This window comes from Coregonus lavaretus (genome assembly GCF_964263955.1).
Source record: "Coregonus lavaretus genome assembly, chromosome: 5".
Lineage (NCBI taxonomy): Eukaryota > Metazoa > Chordata > Actinopteri > Salmoniformes > Salmonidae > Coregonus > Coregonus lavaretus.
The window spans coordinates 47,406,950-47,428,047 of record NC_139992.1 but is presented as its reverse complement, the minus strand read 5'-3'; the positions used below and the strand labels follow the sequence as shown (position 1 = coordinate 47,428,047).

The following is a 21,098-nucleotide window of genomic DNA, read 5'->3' as shown; positions in this document are numbered from 1 at the left end:
ATTACTGGAACCATGTCGTCCAAAAAGTTATACTTTTGAATCATCTGTCCATAGACCGTTCTTCCAAGATTATTGATGATCATCCAGGTGCTTTTTGGCAAACTTGAGTCAACTTTTTGGACGAGATGGGTCCCATTATGCCTGGCGTAAACCAAACACTGCATTCCACAGTAAGAACATCATACCAAAGGTCAAGCATGGTGGTAGAGAAAATTAGAAAGGGGGCAAATACTTTTTCATAGCACTGTATATCGTATCATTTTGACAATAACGCAATATTATTTTTGCGTTAGTTGGCTGTACCTGCACCAAAACACCAGTATTTTTCCTTCATAGCTTGATCTCCATCTTTTTAAAATCGGTAGACAATTTGTATTAAACACTTATTTCCATGACTGATCAAAACTCGTTTTTCTCATGACTCATACCTCTGCAGCAGATATATGGTGAGCAATATTTTTGGAACATCGAATCGCAATAAAATCACAATATTGAATCGTAATTCATATAGAATCGTAATACATATCGTATCAGCGCCCAAGTATCGTGATCAAATCAAATCACATTTTATTTGAACTGCATGCATGGGTGGTTAAGGGATTGTAATTAAGCATTTCACGTTAAGGTCTACTACACCTGTTATATCGAATCCTGAGGTCCCTGGCAATTCGCCAGCCTTAATAACAACCCATTAGTCAACATATTTTATTAGACTTTTATTTTTTTTACAGCATAAGCAACCGGTTTCTGTTGTGATCCCATTGTAAACAAGGCCTATTTCATAGTGAGTGAGGATTTTCATAACTAAGGTGGGAGACGGCAAACAAGCAACAACCATTTCAGGATACTGGTATATAATTCTCCATACATCTTCATGTACATATTTACTTAATATTCATGTCAACTGAAAGAGTGCCGTTAGTCAAGTGAGGTCACGGAAGGGCAAAGTAATTTAGCACAATATGGAAAGCAAGTCACTCCTACAGCTTAGAGACATCCTAAAAAAAAAACATCTGGCAAAAAGGACATCCGTTTACGAAAAACGTTAGAAAAACCTATTCCTACATAAGCTGAATGATATAGATACAGTATCTCAAAAAAGTGAGAAAGGGGGTGAGAGAAGGACGTATAGCGTCATGCACATAAATTCCTGTAAAAACTGTGTTGTAAGACTATCCGTCGTGTGCGGTCTTCATCTCCCCCGTTTCAAGGCATATCTCTGGTAATCGGAACAGGTCAAAGCTGCTAACAATCGGTGCCACAATCTGAGACAGGACAGGGGCGGAGCGAGGGACTACATTGCTTGCAACTCCTAGTTTTAATTTTGGCTTTTAATATTAATAACATCAAAGAGTGTCACAGACAGCATGTGGATACACTTGGCAGTATGTACGTAATTAGAAAACAGAAGAGTATAAATACAGCCGTGTTGAGGCTTTAAAAAACAAAAAAAGCATGCATATCAAAACCCTTCATGCTCGTTGGAGCAACCAGGAGTCTCTACAGCAGGGAACATCAACTAGCTTCAGCCACAGGCCGATTTTTTTCTTCAGTGGATGGTCGGGGGACCGTAACATAATTACAAATAATTTGTAGACTATAAATTGATCGCAAGAAGCCCAAACCGATATAATATCTGACTACAACATAATAATTTCAAACCTTGCTTACATGGAACAGATTTCCAAAATTAAAATAACTTGGTTCTGATTTCCTGGTGTTTTTACACTCTTTTGTCCAACAATGAAAAATTATTACTATTATTTATTCATTTTAAATTAGGGGGCCAAATAAAACCACTGGGCCGCCAGTTGGGGAACCCTTCTCTACAGCTTTTAATCAAACAATTCTCTCTAAACTCGTTTCATTCCAGTCTAAAATATTATTGTATTACCTATCGTTGACCGACACTGTGGTTTTAAAAACGTTCCTTGATCTATGGCCGATGTCCAGCTTTTGGTCCCAACCGTGCTCTCAACACACTAGAAGCATTGTGAGGGGCTCTAGTTTATTGGTTCACGTCGACTAAGGGGGTATGATATGGCCACTACAGCGAGGGAACGTCACCTAGTCTATAGTCCCAGCCAATGAGTCTGTCGGTTGAATCACAGTCAAAAATTTAACAGAACAATATACTTTTCTCAAAGCAGTTAACATCTTTATGCTTAAACAGAACTAACTACATAGATAAAGGAGGATTGCCACAATACACTTGCACACATAGTAGCAAGACAAGTGTTATTTCCACATATAGTTTGATTTGGATGTTTGAGGCTGCAGGTAAGAGCAGATCCCAGAGAATAGAAAGGGGTGTCAGCATGGCTATCTCAGTTTCACCAGGAAGAGGAGAGGGTAGCACAACATCGCCTTCTTCACTGAGTTTGTCCCCACCCATGCACACACACTCTCTTACACACACAGACATTCATATACTTCCTTCAACAAGCTCACAAACACACACACACACACACCAAGGGGCCCGGTATTCTGGGTGGAGGGGGTTATGGTGAAAACCCTGATGTTCCGCTTCGTAAGTGCAAAATCCCATGTTTCCCAGGTGATTGTGTTTGTTTTGCAGGTGTTCACCCCCAGACCTCTCCCGTGGGGTGTGTGGGGTTTCGGCAGGGAGAGTGATGAGGTGGGTGTCAGATGTGGCGGTTATGTTTGGTCACAACGGGGGTGGGGACGTCGGGGGCGGCCCTAGTCCGCTTCTTTCTGGCCCCTCCATCAGTAAAGTCGTTTCTCGTAACTGCAGAGAAAGGGCATCGTAAAAACACAATAATGATACCATCTATCAGTGATCAATGACAAATCAACAATTCCTATTACCTGCTCTAAAATAACTGGATAGAACTTATCAATGACCCTTTCATACTACGTCAGCTATCAATCTGTCTACGCAATGTCATACTGATTCAATTATAAAACAAAGATTGACAAATCCCATTCAATCCCCTATCATCTGCCAGTATATTTATTACAGGCTTATCTGCCCTATGAATAACTGGGGAAGGAGAGGAGGGAAAGAGTCTAGTGGACAGAAAGAGGAGACTAACAAAGCTTCCCATAGTCCATCCCCATTCAAAGATGAACTGCGTAATGGCGAGCACCCCTCCTCCCACTAACAAGGTAATAATCTGAAAGGGAACGTCACATCGCCATATTAGACGTCCTTAAAGGCAAGTTGCCAGATTCAAACATCAAGATGGGAAGCACTTATCTAAATGGTAAGCTTTACATTTCCCACCTGGATAATTTAATCAAAAAGATCAAACTTTGCCATTCATTTAGAAACAAGTGGACAATTGTGCTACGTGCAAATGGCGATGTGGGGCCCTCCCCTAGGCCACACCCCTTCACTTCACAGTGCTATGTACATGTACTTACATGGAACAAAATAATATCTATGGTGAAAGACACAAAGAAAGAAAGACACTGATGTCTAAGAAAGAGTTTCAACACTATCAGTTGCAGAAAAGTCATGACTATCTACTACTGTTACACACACTGTGTGTGTGTGTGTGTGTATGTGTGTGTGTGTGTGTGTGTGTGTGTGAGAGAGAGAGTGAGTCCAACTTACGAGTGAAGCCCATGGACTCCTCCTTCCACCTGAGCGGACGTGGTCCTCTTCTCAAACTTCAGCTCTCCAGAGTACATCATGGAGCTGTGGAAACACACATTACTATCAGAGCTCACTCACACACACACTGGTCCCCTCTTGCCCTCACCTTTCTCTCGCTCACACACACACACAACTCACCGTAGAACAGTGAGACTCTTGGCACCAATGTCCTGGCAGCCATGTTGGATGCCAGCGATCAGGTAGGGGATAAACTTATGGATGGAGCCCTTGTCCTGGATGGAGCCGGACACACCCTGAGCCACCTTCACCTTGTCCCCTTCACTGTGGAATCAGCCAGTCAGAACACAGACGGGTTAGGCACTGCTGATGGAATCAGCCAGTCAGAACACAGAGGAGACTGGTTAGACACTGCTGTGGAATCAGCCAGACGGAACACAGAGGAGACTGGTTAGACACTGCTGTGGAATCAGCCAGTCAGAACACAGAGGAGACTGGTTAGACACTGCTGTGGAATCAGCCAGACGGAACACAGAGACAGTTTAGACACTGCTGATGGGACAGGAAAATTCTCCAACCAGAGCACTGAGAGCAGTCAGACAGCTTAAACCCAGGAATATTGGCATCATTTGTTTTGGGAAAATCCCTTACATATGACATATATTGTATCACAATGTGAACCGTCTGAATTAAGGACAAACCAATGAATACATGTATATAAATCAGACTCGAACATCAACAAAATATTAATTTGATTCTTCAGCGATTAACAGCAACTGTCTTCATTCAGATTACCTGGTCTTCATTTCAACCCTCCTATGAATTCTAGTCGTGTTTGATCAAGAGTTAATCTACACCCCAAATGGCACCCTATTCCCTATGGCCCCTGGTCAGAAGTAGTGCACTATATTAGGCCAGGGAATAGGGTGCCATTTGGGATGCAGCACTAGTGTGGGATGTCCTCCCTACCTGAAGTAGCGTTTCTGGCTGCTGGTGCTCTTCTCCATGGCGTCCAGAGAACCCATGCCACGGTACTTCTTCAGTCGCACGCCGTCCGAGAAGAAGTACTCCCCCGGAGTCTCCGTGGTCGCCGCTAGCAATGAGCCCATCATCACTGGGGAGGGGCGGAAGAGGTCATAACTCAAGGTCATTGGTTGGTAAGCATTTCTCCAACTAATTCTCGGTACAGCTAGTGTTTTGCTACATCGATATCTTCACATTAGCTTTGATTACCAGCAATCAGCTATGAATGAATTAGAGGAATATACATGAGTTCAACAGTGCTGAACAGAAAACTAATGTAAAGACATTATCAAGATACTGTAAGACTATAGACCAGGGCTGTTCAATTCTGGTCCTGGAGGGCTGAAACACTTCTGGTTTCTGTTTCTACCTGGTAGTTAATTGCACTCACCTGGTGTCCCAGGTCTGGATTAGTCCCTGATTAGAAGGAGAGGATGAAAACCAGAAGTGTTTGGACCCTCCAGGACCGGAGATGAACAGCCCTGATATAGACCTATGCTAGCCTATGTAATGAACCACATGGATCTACTGCATGTTATAAAGGGGTGAATGAAGGAGTAAGTTAATGAATGAATGAGTGAGTGAGTGAATAAATGACAATGGAAGCATGAATGACAATGTATGCATGAAAATGAAAGAGAATGAATGAATGACTATGAAAGAGTGAATTAATTAATAAGTGAATGAAAGGTACCTGTCGATGCCCCGAGTGAGAGAGCCTTGACCACGTGGCCCACGGTCTGAATGCCCCCGTCGGCGATGACTGGCACACCGAAACGTCTAGCATACTCTGCCACCTTATACACCGAAGTGCCCTGAGGCCGCCCGCACGCCATCACTACAGGAGACGGAGACGGAGACAGGAAATGCATCATATCATATCCTATGACAGGTGTAGTCAGGCGATGTTCGGTTGTGCACGATGGATGGATTTTTTACAGAAGTAGTATTATCAGAATCGATGTGTTCACTTAAAAAATGTAATAATTGAATATGTCTAAGTTCTTCCAATAAGTATGTTTGTATTGCGTTTGAAAACGTTTGCTGAACATAATGCTGTGGAGAAAGTCATCGCCATGGTAACCGAGAGCAGAGCCTTCATAAATCACCACGACAACACAGACTAGCAACCAGTGTAGCATCTTGGTTAGTTACTCGCTGCTCTGATCTTTCTCCAGTTTTGCTGTGTAGCTTCAGTGGTTGACCTTAAATTAGAACTGATCCAAAGCCACCTACTATGGGTAGATGGAATCCTATGCATATTTTCACATTTCTATTTAATATCACTACACTCATATCATAAGATTTAGTCACAATACTACAATTCCAATAGCACATTGCACTCAAGGTGTAGCATTCAGGGTTGGGTCAATTCCATTTCAACTCAGTCAATTCTGCAAATCCACCAACAATCCTCTCTTGCATTCAGATTGGAATTGATCCTGTAACATTGATAGTATCAGGGTGTGGAGGTGGGGTCACTACCTACCTTCCTGGGTGATGCAGATGGAGCCACAGCCCATGCCCACTCTCAGAGCATCCACTCCTGCATCGATCAGGTTCTTGGCCTGAGCCGCCGTCACCACTACAAGAGACAACACACAACTTATAATATAATATGCCATTTAGCAGACGCTTTTATCCAAAGCGACTAACAGTCGCATTTTTACGTATGGCTGGTCCCGGGGATCGAACCCACTACCTTGGCGTTACAAGCGCCATGCTCTACCAATTGAGCTACAGAGGACCACATCATCAGGATGCAGGAAAAGAAAGGTGTAGCGTGTAAGTGTCTACTGTATTTTTCCACAGACGTTCAATTGAATAAACAACATTTCCCAAGACTGATCTTGATAGCCCCTCAAAGATCTACAACAACTGGATGGGTGGAATTGCCATTTAGTGATAAATCATTTCCCAGCGCTCCACACTCTCTCACCGTTCCCTCCCACCACCTGCAGCTCGCTGTACTTCTGTTTGATGTAGTTGATCATGTTGACCTGATACACAGAGTTGCCCTGTGAGGAATCCTGCAGAAACAGAGAGAGAAAACAATTCATGTCTGCACTGCAGTACCATGGTCTACCGCTATTTAGAACTGTAACCCAACTGTAACTCGACCATAACCGCGACCCCTAACCACCATGTCCACCTAAACTGCATGAACAGGTCAACCCCTAACCCAACCGTCCCACCTACCCCAATCACAACCGGATCCCAACCTAAACCCCATCTGAATCCTAACCATAACCCCAACCGTACCCCAACCTCAATCCCCGAACCCACCAGTACGACCACGTCGACCCCAGCCTGCATCAGCAGGTCCAGTCTGTACTTGTCGTCGTCCCTGGTGCCAATGGCGGCTCCGCACAGCAGCTGTTTGCGAGAGTCTTTAGAGGCCAGGGGGTAATCCCTGTTCTTCTTCAGGTCTGTTCTGGCGATGATGGCCACCAGCTCATCACTGTCGTTCACGATGGGCAGCTTGCCTGGTGGGAGGAAAGGGGTGGAGAAAGGGATTTTGGTGACCAAGTAATTCTGCCACATAACCTCAAACAGGTGGTTTCATAAATGACCTTGTACAGCAAACCAAAGCAGGTGACCAAGTAATTCTGCCCCATAACCTCAAACAGGTGGTTTCATAAATGACCTTGTACAGCAAACCAAAGCAGGTGACCAAGTAATTCTGCCCCATAACCTCAAACAGGTGGTTTCATAAATGACCTTGTACAGCAAACCAAAGCAGGTGACCAAGTAATTCTGCCCCATAACCTCAAACAGGTGGTTTCATAAATGACCTTGTACAGCAAACCAAAGCAGGTGACCAAGTAATTCTGCCACATAACCTCAAACAGGTGGTTTCATAAATGACCTTGTAAAGCAAACCAAAGCAGGTGACCAAGTAATTCTGCCCCATAACCTCAAACAGGTGGTTTCATAAATGACCTTGTACAGCAAACCAAAGCAGGTGACCAAGTAATTCTGCCACATAACCTCAAACAGGTGGTTTCATAAATGACCTTGTACAGCAAACCAAAGCAGGTGACCAAGTAATTCTGCCCCATAACCTCAAACAGGTGGTTTCATAAATGACCTTGTACAGCAAACCAAAGCAGGTGACCAAGTAATTCTGCCCCATAACCTCAAACAGGTGGTTTCATAAATGACCTTGTACAGCAAACCAAAGCAGGTGACCAAGTAATTCTGCCACATAACCTCAAACAGGTGGTTTCATAAATGACCTTGTAAAGCAAACCAAAGCAGGTGACCAAGTAATTCTGCCCCATAACCTCAAACAGGTGGTTTCATAAATGACCTTGTACAGCAAACCAAAGCAGGTGACCAAGTAATTCTGCCACATAACCTCAAACAGGTGGTTTCATAAATGACCTTGTAAAGCAAACCAAAGCAGGTGACCAAGTAATTCTGCCACATAACCTCAAACAGGTGGTTTCATAAATGACATTGTACAGCAAACCAAAGCAGGTGACCAAGTAATGTACAGCAAACCAAAGCAGGTGACCAAGTAATTCTGCCACATAACCTAAAACAGGTGGTTTCATAAATGACATTGTACAGCAAACCAAAGAACATCAAATCAATAATAAGTAGAGGATTATACAATAGAACACTGTACCAGAAAACAGGCGACAATAGCCTCCTAGACGGACTGTACCGACTGGCTCACCTTTCTTGCTTCGCTGTAGAATGTCGTTAGCCTCTTTCAGGGTGACACCGGCTGGGGCCACCACTAGCTCCTCCCTCTTAGTCATGGCCTCCTCCAGCGGTCGGCTGTGGTCCTTCTCGGAGAGGAAGTCGATGTCTCTGGAGGTGACGATGCCCACCAGCTTGCTGCCCATCTTGCCAGTCTCGGTGACAGGGATGCCAGAGAAGCCGTGGCGTGTCTTGGCCTCGAACACGTCCCCCACTGTGTGACGCGGGCTCATCACAAGAGGGTCTGTGATAAAGCCCTGCTCAAACCTCTGGACAAACAGCAAATATACTGGTTAATACACTATCACGGGCATAGGTGCACTGCAACCCAATAGCTGATAAATTAATTAATACCAATCAACTTAAAATTATGCAAGTAAATACATGACTATATGCGGTTAACTACAAAGGTATATGACTTGACAGACCATAAAAGGTAAATATTAAGTAGGCAGAATGTTTTCATAGGTGTTTATGGGGTCTTACCTTAACCTTGCGGACCTCGTTGGCTTGGAATTCAGGAGTGCAGTTGTGGTGGATGAGGCCGATGCCTCCCATGAGCTAAAGGCATTAAAAAACACCCCGACAAGTAGAAATCACTTTTGGGAGCCGCAATACTGTTTATGGTACTTTTTTCCCCCAGCAACAAAACACACTTTGGATGTGACTGATGTGGAAAGCGCACAATAATTTCTAGCTTAGTGGACACTTTTTATTTATTATATACATTAATTTTTTTACGGGCTCGCGTGTCAGGCGGCAAGGTCTTACCGCCATGGCGATGGCCATCGATGACTCTGTGACTGTGTCCATGGGGGAGGAGATGAGAGGCGTCTTCAGGGTGATCTTCCTGGTCAGGGCAGAGGTCAGGTCCTGGTAGAGAGAGGAAGGAGGACATCTTGGCTCAATAACCCACTTAATGTTCAGGAAATAAGTCATTCAAAATGCAACCAGCACACTAGATAATATTAGAGTGTTGCAGTGAGTGTAAATGTCCACACTGAGGAAATATACTCAATATCGTTTCATTTCTAATACAGAGTGTAGGTAATTTACTTCATGAAGAAAAGAGAACCTTGGCCAGCATTGCTTGTAATGGTAAAGGTTGCTTTCGCAGTTGTCCACTAGGGTGCAGACATGCACCAACAAGCCCGTTTGTCCTATGTGGTTTGGAAAATTACAGCTTTTGGTCCAAGCATGCTTTCAATGACTAACGTCAAGAGCTTTCCTCCCTTATCTGTGGCAAATGTAAACTGCCATATCGTACCGAGACTGACTGTTGTGTTTCTGAAATGACTGGACACTTTGGCAGCTCAACTGCACTACCCTGCTACATTCTACAAAGGGCTAACCTTTAAAATTGAGAGACCACCTCTGCACATGGTGTGACCAACAATAATTTCCCCAATTTCCCAAAATTTGATTTGATTTGAATAATTTCCCCATTGCAACACCAAACGGAGGCCCACCTCACACTTATAAAACATCCCTGTGCGGAAGGGAGGGGGAGAAATCTATTTTAGACTACAGTCTGAACAAACATTATTGCATGAACTTTGACTGTATTCAGTTGAGACTGAGGCAAACACAGGCTCGTCCAAGTTATCAGTGTGAATCCGCTTCCTAACCGTCAAGAAAATAGGCCAGACTACAACCCTATGGAGACAACCCACAACGCCACAGCAACAACGCAGACAGGCGCCTTCCACAGCAACAAGAGCTGTGTTCTAGTCTGGATTTTATTTGAAAAAACTGGTGATTAGAGATGTCAATTAGATGAAAAAACCCTGATGGACAAGCGAGAAGGGCAGGGGGATTTCACATAAAGCCTGAGATTAACGCTCACGTCATCCCCTGAGAGAGAAGAGTGAGCAACCAACCAACCAGGCACAACCATAAACACAGACAGAGAGAGACCAGGCGTGGGAGGCCATCTTGGTAAAAATAGGGTGGCTAGGAGGTTAGGGATGACGAAGGAAGCTGAGAGCAAAAATTATTTTAGGAAAAGCTGCAATTACAGAATGAGGTTTTGGCTTTGAATGCAGAGGGTTGTTCGTGCATCTGTGTGGACACAGTGTACTGTAAAAAGGCTTTGGTTTCGGATGTGGCAAGGAGTGTCTGCTGAAATAGTAAGGAATGAGTAGGAAGCTTTACTGCTCCCACTTGGTGCAAGAGTCTAAGGGACTTCCATTTTGACCCCTAGTCATTATACCTGTAGTGTTCAGAGATCTGGAAGAACCAGATTGGTGTTCACTATCCAGTTCTCCAACAGGCTAAGAGCAGCCTTCATCATATGGCTTGCACCTACCCATTACTCTATAGGCGAACACTGAAGAGGAATGGGCTAGGGAAGAGGGTCTCAGAACAAAATGGAATTGAGCCCATGAACAGAACAGTAGGCTGAAGGTAGGTTGACGGGTAGTCTGTCGCTCAAAACCCACATTGAATTGTCTTAGCTTTCTGGAATGTCTGACAGTCATAGAGGAGAAGAGAGGACTACTCACCACTTCGTCTGAGGTAAAATCAATGAAGCCCGGCAGAATCAGGAAGTCGCTGAAAGACAGACAGAACAAGAGGTCAGGGGTCAAGGTTCACATGTTGTCATGGCTAAAGAAAGATGGCTTAAGACAAGAGTACTACAAGACCCACAGTGCAGTGCAATGCAACTGCCAGACAACTAGTGACAGTGGGTCAGAAGTGGCCTATACATTTTTTAAATAAAAAGGCCCCCATCCTTCACCCTTTTTTCCACCCAATTTCAACGTTTACAAGCACCTCCACCATGTTGGAGTTGGGTCCAAAGCAGGAAGTGTTGAAAGCCAAAAAGGGAATATGTGCCAATCAGCCCCTCGGACTACCACTTCGACCGAGCTTGGTAACGATATAGGGAAAACTAGTTCTCGCAATGGTTGAGGAGTCTGCGCCGAAATGTTGCCTTTGATGTAAATTTGAATAAACTAAACTACAAGTCAGTTTGCTTTAAGAACTAAGAGAAAATGTCAGTATCCATTCCTTTGTGGTATCAAACAAGGCATATGTTTTTTTGAATGAGTGTTTCAATGGCAAAAAAATGTATGTTCATAAATTGGCCCTCTAGTGATGGCTGACCAAGCTGCCCCTTTTCTTTGCCTTGTACTCTAGTCTAAAAAATAAACACTGTCTCACCCTAACAGTCCAGTACTTTGCAAAAGCATCTGGGGTTTAACTTCATTTCTTAGACTGAATGGACACAATGACTGGCAGAGAGGGAGCGGGAGAGAGCGAACGAGACAGACGGAGAGAGAGGAGGATGATGTGTGTTTTTCACAGATGGGTGGATCTGGTGGTTTGGCAGATGGGTGTGAGAACAGACTGTAGAGAGACTAATAAGTGAGTATTTGTCTGTGACAGAGAGAGATGGGGGAAAAGTGAAAACCAGAATAAGATGGGGGAGAGCAGGAGAGAACAGCTCTAAGTCAGATAGAACGGGAGTAGCGAGCGAGCAAAAAACTAAAAGAGAGAGTGAGAATGGCCCCCTGTCCTTTATCATCCGTCGAGACCATTCTCCTGTCTCCTCCGCCTGTGTGGGTGAGAAGATCGGGCCTAATATAAGTCCACCAAATGGGACAGGGAGGGGTGCGCCTGCACCCTCCAGACACCTCACAAACATCAACACAGTCAGAGACACAGAGGCGGAGGGGAAAACATCTGCCAGCATTTAAGGCAACCACTGATTCTGGATCAGCTCTCTCTAGCCAGACCTACCCCTAACCAGCATGAGCCATATGGTAAAAAGTGTCACTGGATCAGTTGATAAGCAGTCATTTTATTTATTTAGAATTTCCACTACAGAATACAAGTTACAGTGGTCAACCTGTAACCTATACTTAACCTTTAATCTATACTTAAGTGGCCAAGTTCACCCAGAATGTAACGTAAAACATGTGTGTAAAATGGGATCTTGATGAGTAAGACCTTGATTAGGACTTCCCTTGTGGAGATGGCACTCCACCTAAAAGCAATGCAATTGTTTTCATCCAGGTTCAACTTCATGTTTTGTCCACAGGAGTAAACGATTAGTCTCCATATATACTGGTATCTCCGACAGAGACACGGCATTCGAGAAGAACTAACTAGAGCTAGACTTGGCACGCGTGAAACATTAGGTTTTTAAATACCAAAGACAACACTGGCTACCTTTGAATATGGTTTGCATTCGAATGTTGAATGTGGACAAATGCATTCGGCCACACCAGCGCTGCAGACAACGACAAACTGCCTGAGTTAGACATTATTATGACCCTTGAACCACTAAGTAGAGAAAGTGGGTAGATCTGATTTAGAGTGCACCTACCTGTCTATTCTTGCATAGTATTAATGTCTACATACAGTACCAGTCATACATTTGGACACACCTACTCATTCCAGGGTTTTTCTTTATTTTTATTATTTTCTACATTGTAGAATAATAGTGAAGACATCAAAACTATGAAATAACACATATGGAATCATGTAGTAACCAAAACAAATATATTTTAGATTCTTCAAAGTAGCAACCCATTGCTTGATGACAGGTGTGTCCAAACTTTTGACTGGTACTGTATCTATTGCATGACATTTCTGTATTAAAACACCAAAAGTTGCAGGCCTTAGTAATACTGGGTGTGATTTGACTTGTGTTCATTTCATGCAAGATTATTTTTGACACAAGCCTGGATAACACGACTACATAATGTTGTTCTAGGCTACACTTCTGCAAAGGCAGTGCACTATACATGCATAATCATGTCAAGATTGTAATCTTTTCATTTATCGTCCCTTTGCCATGTAAGTGGATTGAAAATACATTGTCTTCTACACCAATGTCCTGGGGGAGAATTGCGTTGGAGGTGAGTGGGTTGAATGGGGCTAATTAGAAGCACAGGATGATTAGGTGGCTGTGATCATGACAGCATCATCATGAAATCATCCTATGAAGCCATTGACAGAAAATGACTGCATTCATTAATTCTTTACGACAGAGATAATATATGATAATGTCATGCAGCAGAGTCGTCTGCTGTACTAGAAAATGTTGAGTTGCTGAAAGAATATTGATCCTGCTTGGTGAAATGGCCTTGACACCGACAGAACATCTCAGCTCACCCTGGTGAACCCTTTCATAAGGGAGCGTGTATTCAGCTCCAGGGTGTTTTGGTGTGTACAAGCCAGCAGTAAGCCTGCCAGATTACAGCAGCAACAGGTGAGCAAACACCTCACAGCCAGTAGGCCTTAGCCAGATGTATTCTCACTGGCTCTTTCTCAATGTATCTTGCCTTCGATTCCTTGCATCTGCTCCCTCGCCTCCTTCTCAAAACACATTGGAGAAGAAGGTCTGAGTGGAGTGACTTTGGACCTTCTCCTTTAATACGGTTAAAAAGGAGCCGAGGATATAGAGAAAGACTAATTGAGACTGAGCCACTGTCGCTACCGTCCTGGGTTGCCAGGTTTGTGAGGCATTTGTCTGAGGTTGCCATGGTGGAGACACAGCTGTATGATACAGGTAATATGGGCCCAGATGTGGCGCTAATGAGGGCATCCTCACTTCCTCTAATACCGTCCTCCGAGACGCTCACATGACAGTACCTCGGGCTAGTCATGTGCTCTGCCTTGCCTTCAGGGAGGACGCGCTTCATTAAGGAGTGACGCTCCGGTATCACACACACGTACATTGCCTTCTCAATTAACCCCTGTGAACTGGGACTAACTCTCCATTCAAATGTGTAGTCTAAATAGTGAATACCCTTATTGTGTGGATGTTGATAAGTCTGTGAACCTAACATTTAGTAAATTTAGCAGACGCGCTTTCCCAGCACAACTTACAGGAGCAATTACGGTTAAATGCCTTGCTCAAGGGCACATTGAAGGTTTTTCACCTAGTCCGCTCAGGTTCGAACCAGCGTCCTTTCGGTTACTGGCTTAGCGCTCTTAACCACCTATAACCTGATTGATTCAATAGGATGGATAGATAAAGCTAAAAACTGTTTTCATAAACTAGCCCATGACTTGAAGCCCCAATTCAATCAAAACCAACTACCACCTACCCAGGATAAGACAAAATAACATGGTCTTCCCAAACTGTAAGAAACAAATGGTTGAGTTGTATCTGCTTGTTGTCTAAATATTGGTTGTCTCACAGAGGGTGCATAACCAGTTTAGAATGAACAGGGTATCCATTAAATTATGATTTTTACCCCCTTTTCTTGCCCCAATTTCGTGATTTCCAATTGGTAGTTACAGTCATCTCATCGCTGCAACTCCCCTACGGACTCGGGAGAGGCGAAGGTTGAGAGCCATGCGTCCTCAAAAACACGACCCTGCAAAGCCGCACTGCTTCTTGACACACTGCTTGCTTAACCCGGAAGCCAGCCGCACCAATGTGTCGGAGGAAACACTGTCCAACTGACGACCGAAGTCAGCTTGCAGGCACCCGGCCCACCACAAGGAGTCGCCAGAGCATGACGGGAAAAGGAAATCCCGGCCGCCCAAACCGTCCCTTACCCGGGACGACGCTGGGCCAATTGTGCTCTGCCTCATGGGTCTCCTGGTCAAAGCCGGCTGTGACAGCCTGGGATCGAACCCAGGGCCTAAGTGACGCCTCAAGCACTGCGATGCAGTGCCTTAGACTGCTGCGCCACTCGGGACGCCCTAGGGTATCCATTTAATCTGTAACATCAATTATGTACAAAATGGCACCCTATTTCCTATGGTTAAAAGTAATGCACTATGTAGGGCACAGGGTACCATTTGGGACGGAACCATATATAGTCAGAAGACATAGGCTACAACATCAACACAAGGATGTGAATGTTACTCTATTTTAACAAGTAGGCGCTGAAAGCATTTTATAGCAGTTTTTGTCAAGTCCTCTAGCCAGAGGTATGTTTAAGATGCAAAACGATGCACAGGGTTTTGGCCAACAGTCTTGGGCAAAGGGGCGAAATTAGTGAAGTGGCTCGCTGTGGTAACATTCCAATGCAATGACCAATATGACCATCTGTCATCTTGGGGCAGCCCAATGCTTTGCTTGTTGAAATCAAGTTAGTTTTACACAGAGTGAAAGTGAATTGAGGGATATTCAATTAAAGTAAAAACAAGACAATATGAAATGAGTGATGAGTTCATCTTCAAAAGTTATGTAGAGCAGATGAAGAAAGGGCATCGCCTTAGGATATGAGTGCAGTCAGATTTCATTACTAGATAGATTAGATAGTGATTGAGTGTCTCAAAGAATCAAATAGCAGTTCATGCACTATGATTCTTCGGAGCAGTTAAAGATGCAGTCATATCATTACCGGAAGCAAATATCATCCTATGGTGCAGATCAGGTTAAGCAATCAACCCCCACCACCCCTGTCCTACTCATTCATCCATATAGATCAGTGTTTTTCTCAGCCAGCTAAAAACTCAATTAAATAATACAATTGGTGGCGACTGTGTTGTTTACTTTGGCCAAATTCATCAACAAGTTATTTTTATGGGACAACCATTTGCTTCCCCTATATGAACTCATCATTTGGAGAGACAAGAGGATTTTACAGTATAGTATATATAGTGTCAAAATGGTTGAAAAGTCAACCGTTTTACTCACTTGTAAGTCAACCCGTCGCCTTTAGAGCATAGCTCTTCTGCCGTTTGACCGTCGGCGACAACAGACTGTTGTTGAGCAGATCTGCGATTCAAAACGTGTTGGCCGTCATTACAATGAGCCGCCCGTATCTCGTCCATCATCGCTTGCGCTTAGTTTTGGACAGTTCGAGAGCTTACTTGAACAACACGGTTCTATTTGGCATTTGTATTGTGGTTGAACTGAACTTACTTGTAAGTGAGACCGTCTCCGACGGAGAAAAGCTGTTGTGCGGAGAGTCCATCTTCTGGGACGTAGCCAGTACCACCACTGATCAGGTAATCAGCCATGCTGTCAAATGAAAAGGATGACAAGCTGTCATTAGATTGTAGCCATCGCTTCATAAAGTGTAACATTCGATGCATTTTCAAATATAATTAGCCATAAACAAATTAAAGGTTAAAGGGTGACGACGCTTTGAGCCTGTGAATGACTATTTGTGCTGAGTAATTAACCCAAACGTCAGTTATTTTTCGTTTGTTAAACATTTCACATTTACATTTTAGTCATTTAGCAGACGCTCTTATCCAGAGCGACTTACAGTTAGTGAGTGCATACATTTTACATACTGGCCCCCCGTGGGAATCGAACCCGCAACCCTGGCGTTGCAAGCGCCATGCTCTACCAACTACACGGGACTGTATTAAACGAGGCACTACGTTCATCCAGGCTCTGTCGTAGCCGGCCGCGACCGGGAGACCCATGAGGCGGCGCAGAATTGGCCCAGCGTCGTCCAGGGTAGGGGAGGGAATGGCCGGCAGGGATGTAGCTCAGTTGGTAGAGCATGGCGTTTGCAACGCCAGGGTTGTGGGTTCAATTCCCACAGGGGGCCAGTATGAAAAAATATATATATAATAATAATGTATGCACTCACTAACTGTAAGTCGCTCTGGATAAGAGCGTCTGCTAAATGACTAAATTGTAAATTGTTCAGGGTTTTTTCTGTGATATCAATGCGCAGTTTCTCTAGCGATAAATCGTATCAAGCCTGAACTGTGTGATGTAGTAGGGCGTTGTAGTTCCAACAGGCCAATATTCTACATAGTTTAGCGCAGAAAACGTGGTAATTACCTATAATGACCATAATTCATTGCATGCCTACTTGTCCATCTGTGTTTCTTTTAGCCTGCTACATAAAATAAGACAAGAACACGCGATTGAAAGGAGAGCAGTTGCTTCACGAGGTACACTACATGACCAAAAGTATGTGGACACCTGCTTGTCGAACATCTCATTCTAAAATCATGGGCATTAATATGGAGTTGGTCCCCCCCTTTGCTGCTATAACAGCCTCCACTCATGACAAACAGCCCCAGACCATTATTCCTCCTCCACCAAACTTTACAGTTGGCACTATGCATTCGGGCAGGTAGCTTTCTCCTGGCATCTGCCAAATCCAGATTCGTCAGTCGGACTGCCAGATGGTGAAGCATGATTCATCACTCCAGAAAACATGTTTCCACTGCTCCAGAGTCCAATGGCGGCAAGCTTTACACCACTCCAGCCGACACTTAGCATTGCGCATGGTGATCTAAGGCTTGTGTGCGGCTGCTCGGCCATGGAAACCCATTTCATGAATCTCCCTGACGAACAGTTATTGTGCTGACATTGCTTCCAGAGGCAGTTTGGAACTCGGTAGGGTGTGTTGCAACCGAGGACAGAATCTTTATTCGCTATGCACTTCAGCAGTCCCGTTCTGTGAGCTTGTGTGGCCTACCACTTCACGGCTGAGCTGTTGTTGTTCCTAGACGTTTCCACTTCACAATAACAGCACTTACAGTTGACCGGGGCAGCTTTAGCAGGGCAGAAACTTGACGAACTGACTTGTTGGAAAGGTGGCATCCTATGAAGGTGCCACGTTGAAAGTCACGGAGTTCTTCATTAAGGCCATTCTACTGCCAATGTTTATCTATGTTTATCATGGCTGTGTGCTCGATTTTATACACCTGTCAACAACGGGTGTGTCTGAAATATCTGAATCCACTAATACTTTTGTATATATAGTGTATCTCTACCTGAAAATACATGATCTAACTGATTGATAGTTGGTATACAGCAGTCATAAAAGTATGCCTTGTTTACATTGAAGAACTACTAAAATAGTGATTTTGTCAGATAGCAGCTCTATAGAGATGAGATGACTTGGAATTAATAAAGTCATCAAATAAAACAAATGTAATATACACAACTTAAGTAACTAAAGTAATGTGAATAAATTATGGTTAATAAGTGATAAGCAGTAATCGGCAGTCACTACCATCATGGGAATTGTATTAATCGTGTTATTCTGGGTTACAGCATTCAACCCACATAATGCATTGATTTATTTTTTTTATTTTTTACTATCGAACCCGAAATCGAAAAACATAAACACAATAATCAAACTGAAACCGAACCGACCCCAAAAGCACAAATCGCTGAGCACTAATGACTATGTGATTTCAAAATGTGGATGACCCACTAACATTTATAATAATTATTTATATTAGAGGGGGAATGCTGGCAAAATGTTGCCTTACGAAATGTAATGTACTGTTGTGTAAATATCCATGCCAAAAATAGCAACAGCACTAACGTTAGCTACATGTTTAAATAAAACACGTTGCTTGAAAAAAAAAATATTTTTACAATTTACTGTCCGGGTGACCTAAGATTTGATAAACACCAGGAAAAGTGAGTACACTAACGTTCTCTCTATTGCTTGTGGTGGCTGTCCATACAAACAAAACACCCATCAAGCGGCACTATGAGCTAAAAAGTAATGTCATGTTAATCAATGACACGTTAAGCAAAAACATTTCCTTCAAGCACATATGTATCCAGACTACCTACACAGTGTTCTGGAGCAGCGGTGAGCAATGCCTGCCAATACCGTAGCTAGTTACAGTGGTTAGCTAGCTCTTACTAACTGGCTACTGTACCGTTGAGCACCTAACAATGGTTACAATGCCTTGAGCACACAAAACATGCGGGGAGAATAAAACCTGGCTATATTAACTATTCATGACGAATCTAGCCAACTGTCGGCAGCCTAAGTATTTATAGTTTTCCATCCATCATATCATTTGTCTTTAGCATGATATCGTTTGCAATGTATTTTGTCATAATAGCTGCACTATATATTAGCCATCTAATTTCTTGCCACGCAGGTCAAAATGATCAGAGTGCGTGCGCTATTCAGCAGGAGCATGTGTCAGCTAGCGGTAGCCGGCTAGCTAACATGTTTCAACTCATTACTGAAGATGATCTGTATTCTATGCCATTAGCCACCTCACCACGCTCTTAGTCGTATTTACAGTTCCCTAATATTAGTTACGTTAAGAAAATGTGAAACCAAAAATCTATTCCAACCCATTTTCTACCTCTTGAAGCTGACCACGTTGAAGGTGTTCGGAAATGCGAACTTTCCAGCTGTAGCTAGCTAGCAAGTCCAAAATGAGCGGAAGCAAAGTGTGCTTTCTCTATCGTGGAGGGAACCACCCCAAAATTAATTCCCTACTACAAACTCAAGTGATGATGCGAGGCTGGTCCAAATTTGATAGCCTGTCGCTGCTACAGTGTATCCGCGGTATGAAGAAAAATATTTTTTCAAAAGCATCGAAAATGGATGCGTCACATCCCCTCTCCTCCCACGTGGGGCCCTCGTTGAATTCGAAAACATGAGGGTAAAATCCTCAACTCAATTACAGATTTTGCAGGTTTGTGAGATTGTTATGTCCGTGTAATTTATGTAATATACCTAATATCTGCACTGCAGAGTGCAGACCATACATATTTTAGAGGAGAAAATCATGCATTTAGGCTATTCAGGGAAATCTGCACTATAGTCTGACAGTCCCAATGTCCGTATATTATCATTTTATAACCCACAAATAACCACATAGGCAGCAGGCCCAAGCCTCCTACCATCTGTTTTTGGAATATTAGTCCTTGGGCTTCTATTATCAGGATCAAGCAAGAATCGTAATCATTCAAATGTGTAGTAATCTACTTTTATAATGCTTATCTACTTATCAATCTAATGTGACTTTTGTATTTTTCCAAAACTCACACATCAACTATTCTCAGATGGTTCAGTGAGGTGCAAAGTTTGGGGGCATTAAATTGAACAGCACTACTGTCAGATTTATAAGTCACATGCAACTAGTTACTAAATTAGTAACAGTGGCATTCTCTAGTCTAGATTGATCTCAACTGATCAGTAGAGCCAGCCAGGCTACATACCTCCTTAAGTAGCATAGATAATGTTTTAAACATTTATAGTAGGTGAGGCTACACATTGACCATAATTGAACCTCATACCCTCCCTCTTATCTTATGTATCATGGTCTCAGACTTTCACTTTCACATATAGAACAGACTGTTTAAAACTGTCAGATAATAAAAGCAGAAAAGCCAATAGACCATTGGCGTTCAAGCTGACAGATTTGGGAAAATCAGACTGAATTCACATGTAGGCCTGGCCTATTGTATTGTATGTTGACCTGTGAATCTACAAGCATTGCGTACCGAACAGTTCCACTCGCCCATTTCTGTGATGGTTGTGGGTTGGGAAGTGGAGCGTTCTCCACTATAACACTAGCAGCCATCTTGCTAAAGGGCAAAGTCATGCCAAAGAGGAGCGTTGTAAAGCTCAGATTGAAACTTCTAGGCTTTGAAGAGAAAAGTCCAGTGTTTATGATAAGATGGAAGGGATAATGGGCTTCCTCCATTAGCCAAAATTAGTAACATAAACACACACACACACACTCAATAAACACTCAGACTCCTTGTCTACCTTCTCTCTCTCTCTTGCACACACACACACACACAGATGAAGTGGACCTCCCTCACAAACACACACTTTTGTAAAAGGAGGACAGACAGCACACAGCTCTTGTCTTGTGGTCCTCTGTAGCTCAATTGGTAGAGCATGGCGCTTGTAACGCCTGGGTAGTGGGTTCGATCCCTGGGACCACCCATACGTAAAAAAAATGTATGCACGCATGACTGTAAGTCGCTTTGGATAAAAGCGTCTGCTAAATGGCATTTATTTTATTTTATTTTTGTCACCAAGCCGTCAACACCATCAGTGGCTGACAGTAGTCACTGACAGACAATTGCAACCTGCCATCACGCCAGCAATGTCGCAATAAAGCA

At 43.4% G+C, this 21,098-nt stretch overlaps 1 protein-coding gene across 2 annotated transcripts; it reads right to left on the bottom strand.

Moving 5' to 3' along the window:
• Nucleotides 1–701: 701 nt before the first annotated feature.
• Nucleotides 702–19,515, bottom strand: LOC311129012 (inosine-5'-monophosphate dehydrogenase 1b-like). Of its 2 annotated transcripts, XM_084161257.1 has the most exons (15): nucleotides 19,322–19,410; nucleotides 16,152–16,250; nucleotides 15,924–16,004; nucleotides 10,819–10,867; nucleotides 9,086–9,187; nucleotides 8,801–8,875; nucleotides 8,289–8,583; nucleotides 6,890–7,089; nucleotides 6,543–6,633; nucleotides 6,093–6,188; nucleotides 5,298–5,441; nucleotides 4,550–4,694; nucleotides 3,761–3,904; nucleotides 3,581–3,664; nucleotides 702–2,749 (listed from the first exon to the last, which is right to left on the bottom strand). In XM_084161257.1, exons 2-15 carry the CDS (start codon nucleotides 16,247–16,249, stop codon nucleotides 2,728–2,730), a joined length of 1,626 nt encoding a protein of 541 aa, XP_084017383.1. In that variant the 5' UTR covers nucleotide 16,250; nucleotides 19,322–19,410; the 3' UTR covers nucleotides 702–2,727. The 2 variants fall into 2 exon arrangements, with proteins under 2 accessions (XP_084017383.1, XP_084017384.1); XM_084161258.1 differs by lacking the exon at nucleotides 15,924–16,004 and having other exon boundaries at nucleotides 19,322–19,515.
• Nucleotides 19,516–21,098: the final 1,583 nt, after the last annotated feature.

Coding starts and splice junctions, on each gene's coding strand:
- LOC311129012 (XM_084161257.1), bottom strand. CDS start 16,249: ATGGCTGATTACCTGATCAGTGGTGGTACTGGCTACGTCCCAGAAGAT. Junction 8,876..9,085: donor CGATGGCCATCGCCATGGCG/GTAAGACCTTGC, acceptor TAATGCCTTTAG/CTCATGGGAGGCATCGGCCT. Junction 2,750..3,580: donor GGAGTCCATGGGCTTCACTC/GTAAGTTGGACT, acceptor CTTTCTCTGCAG/TTACGAGAAACGACTTTACT.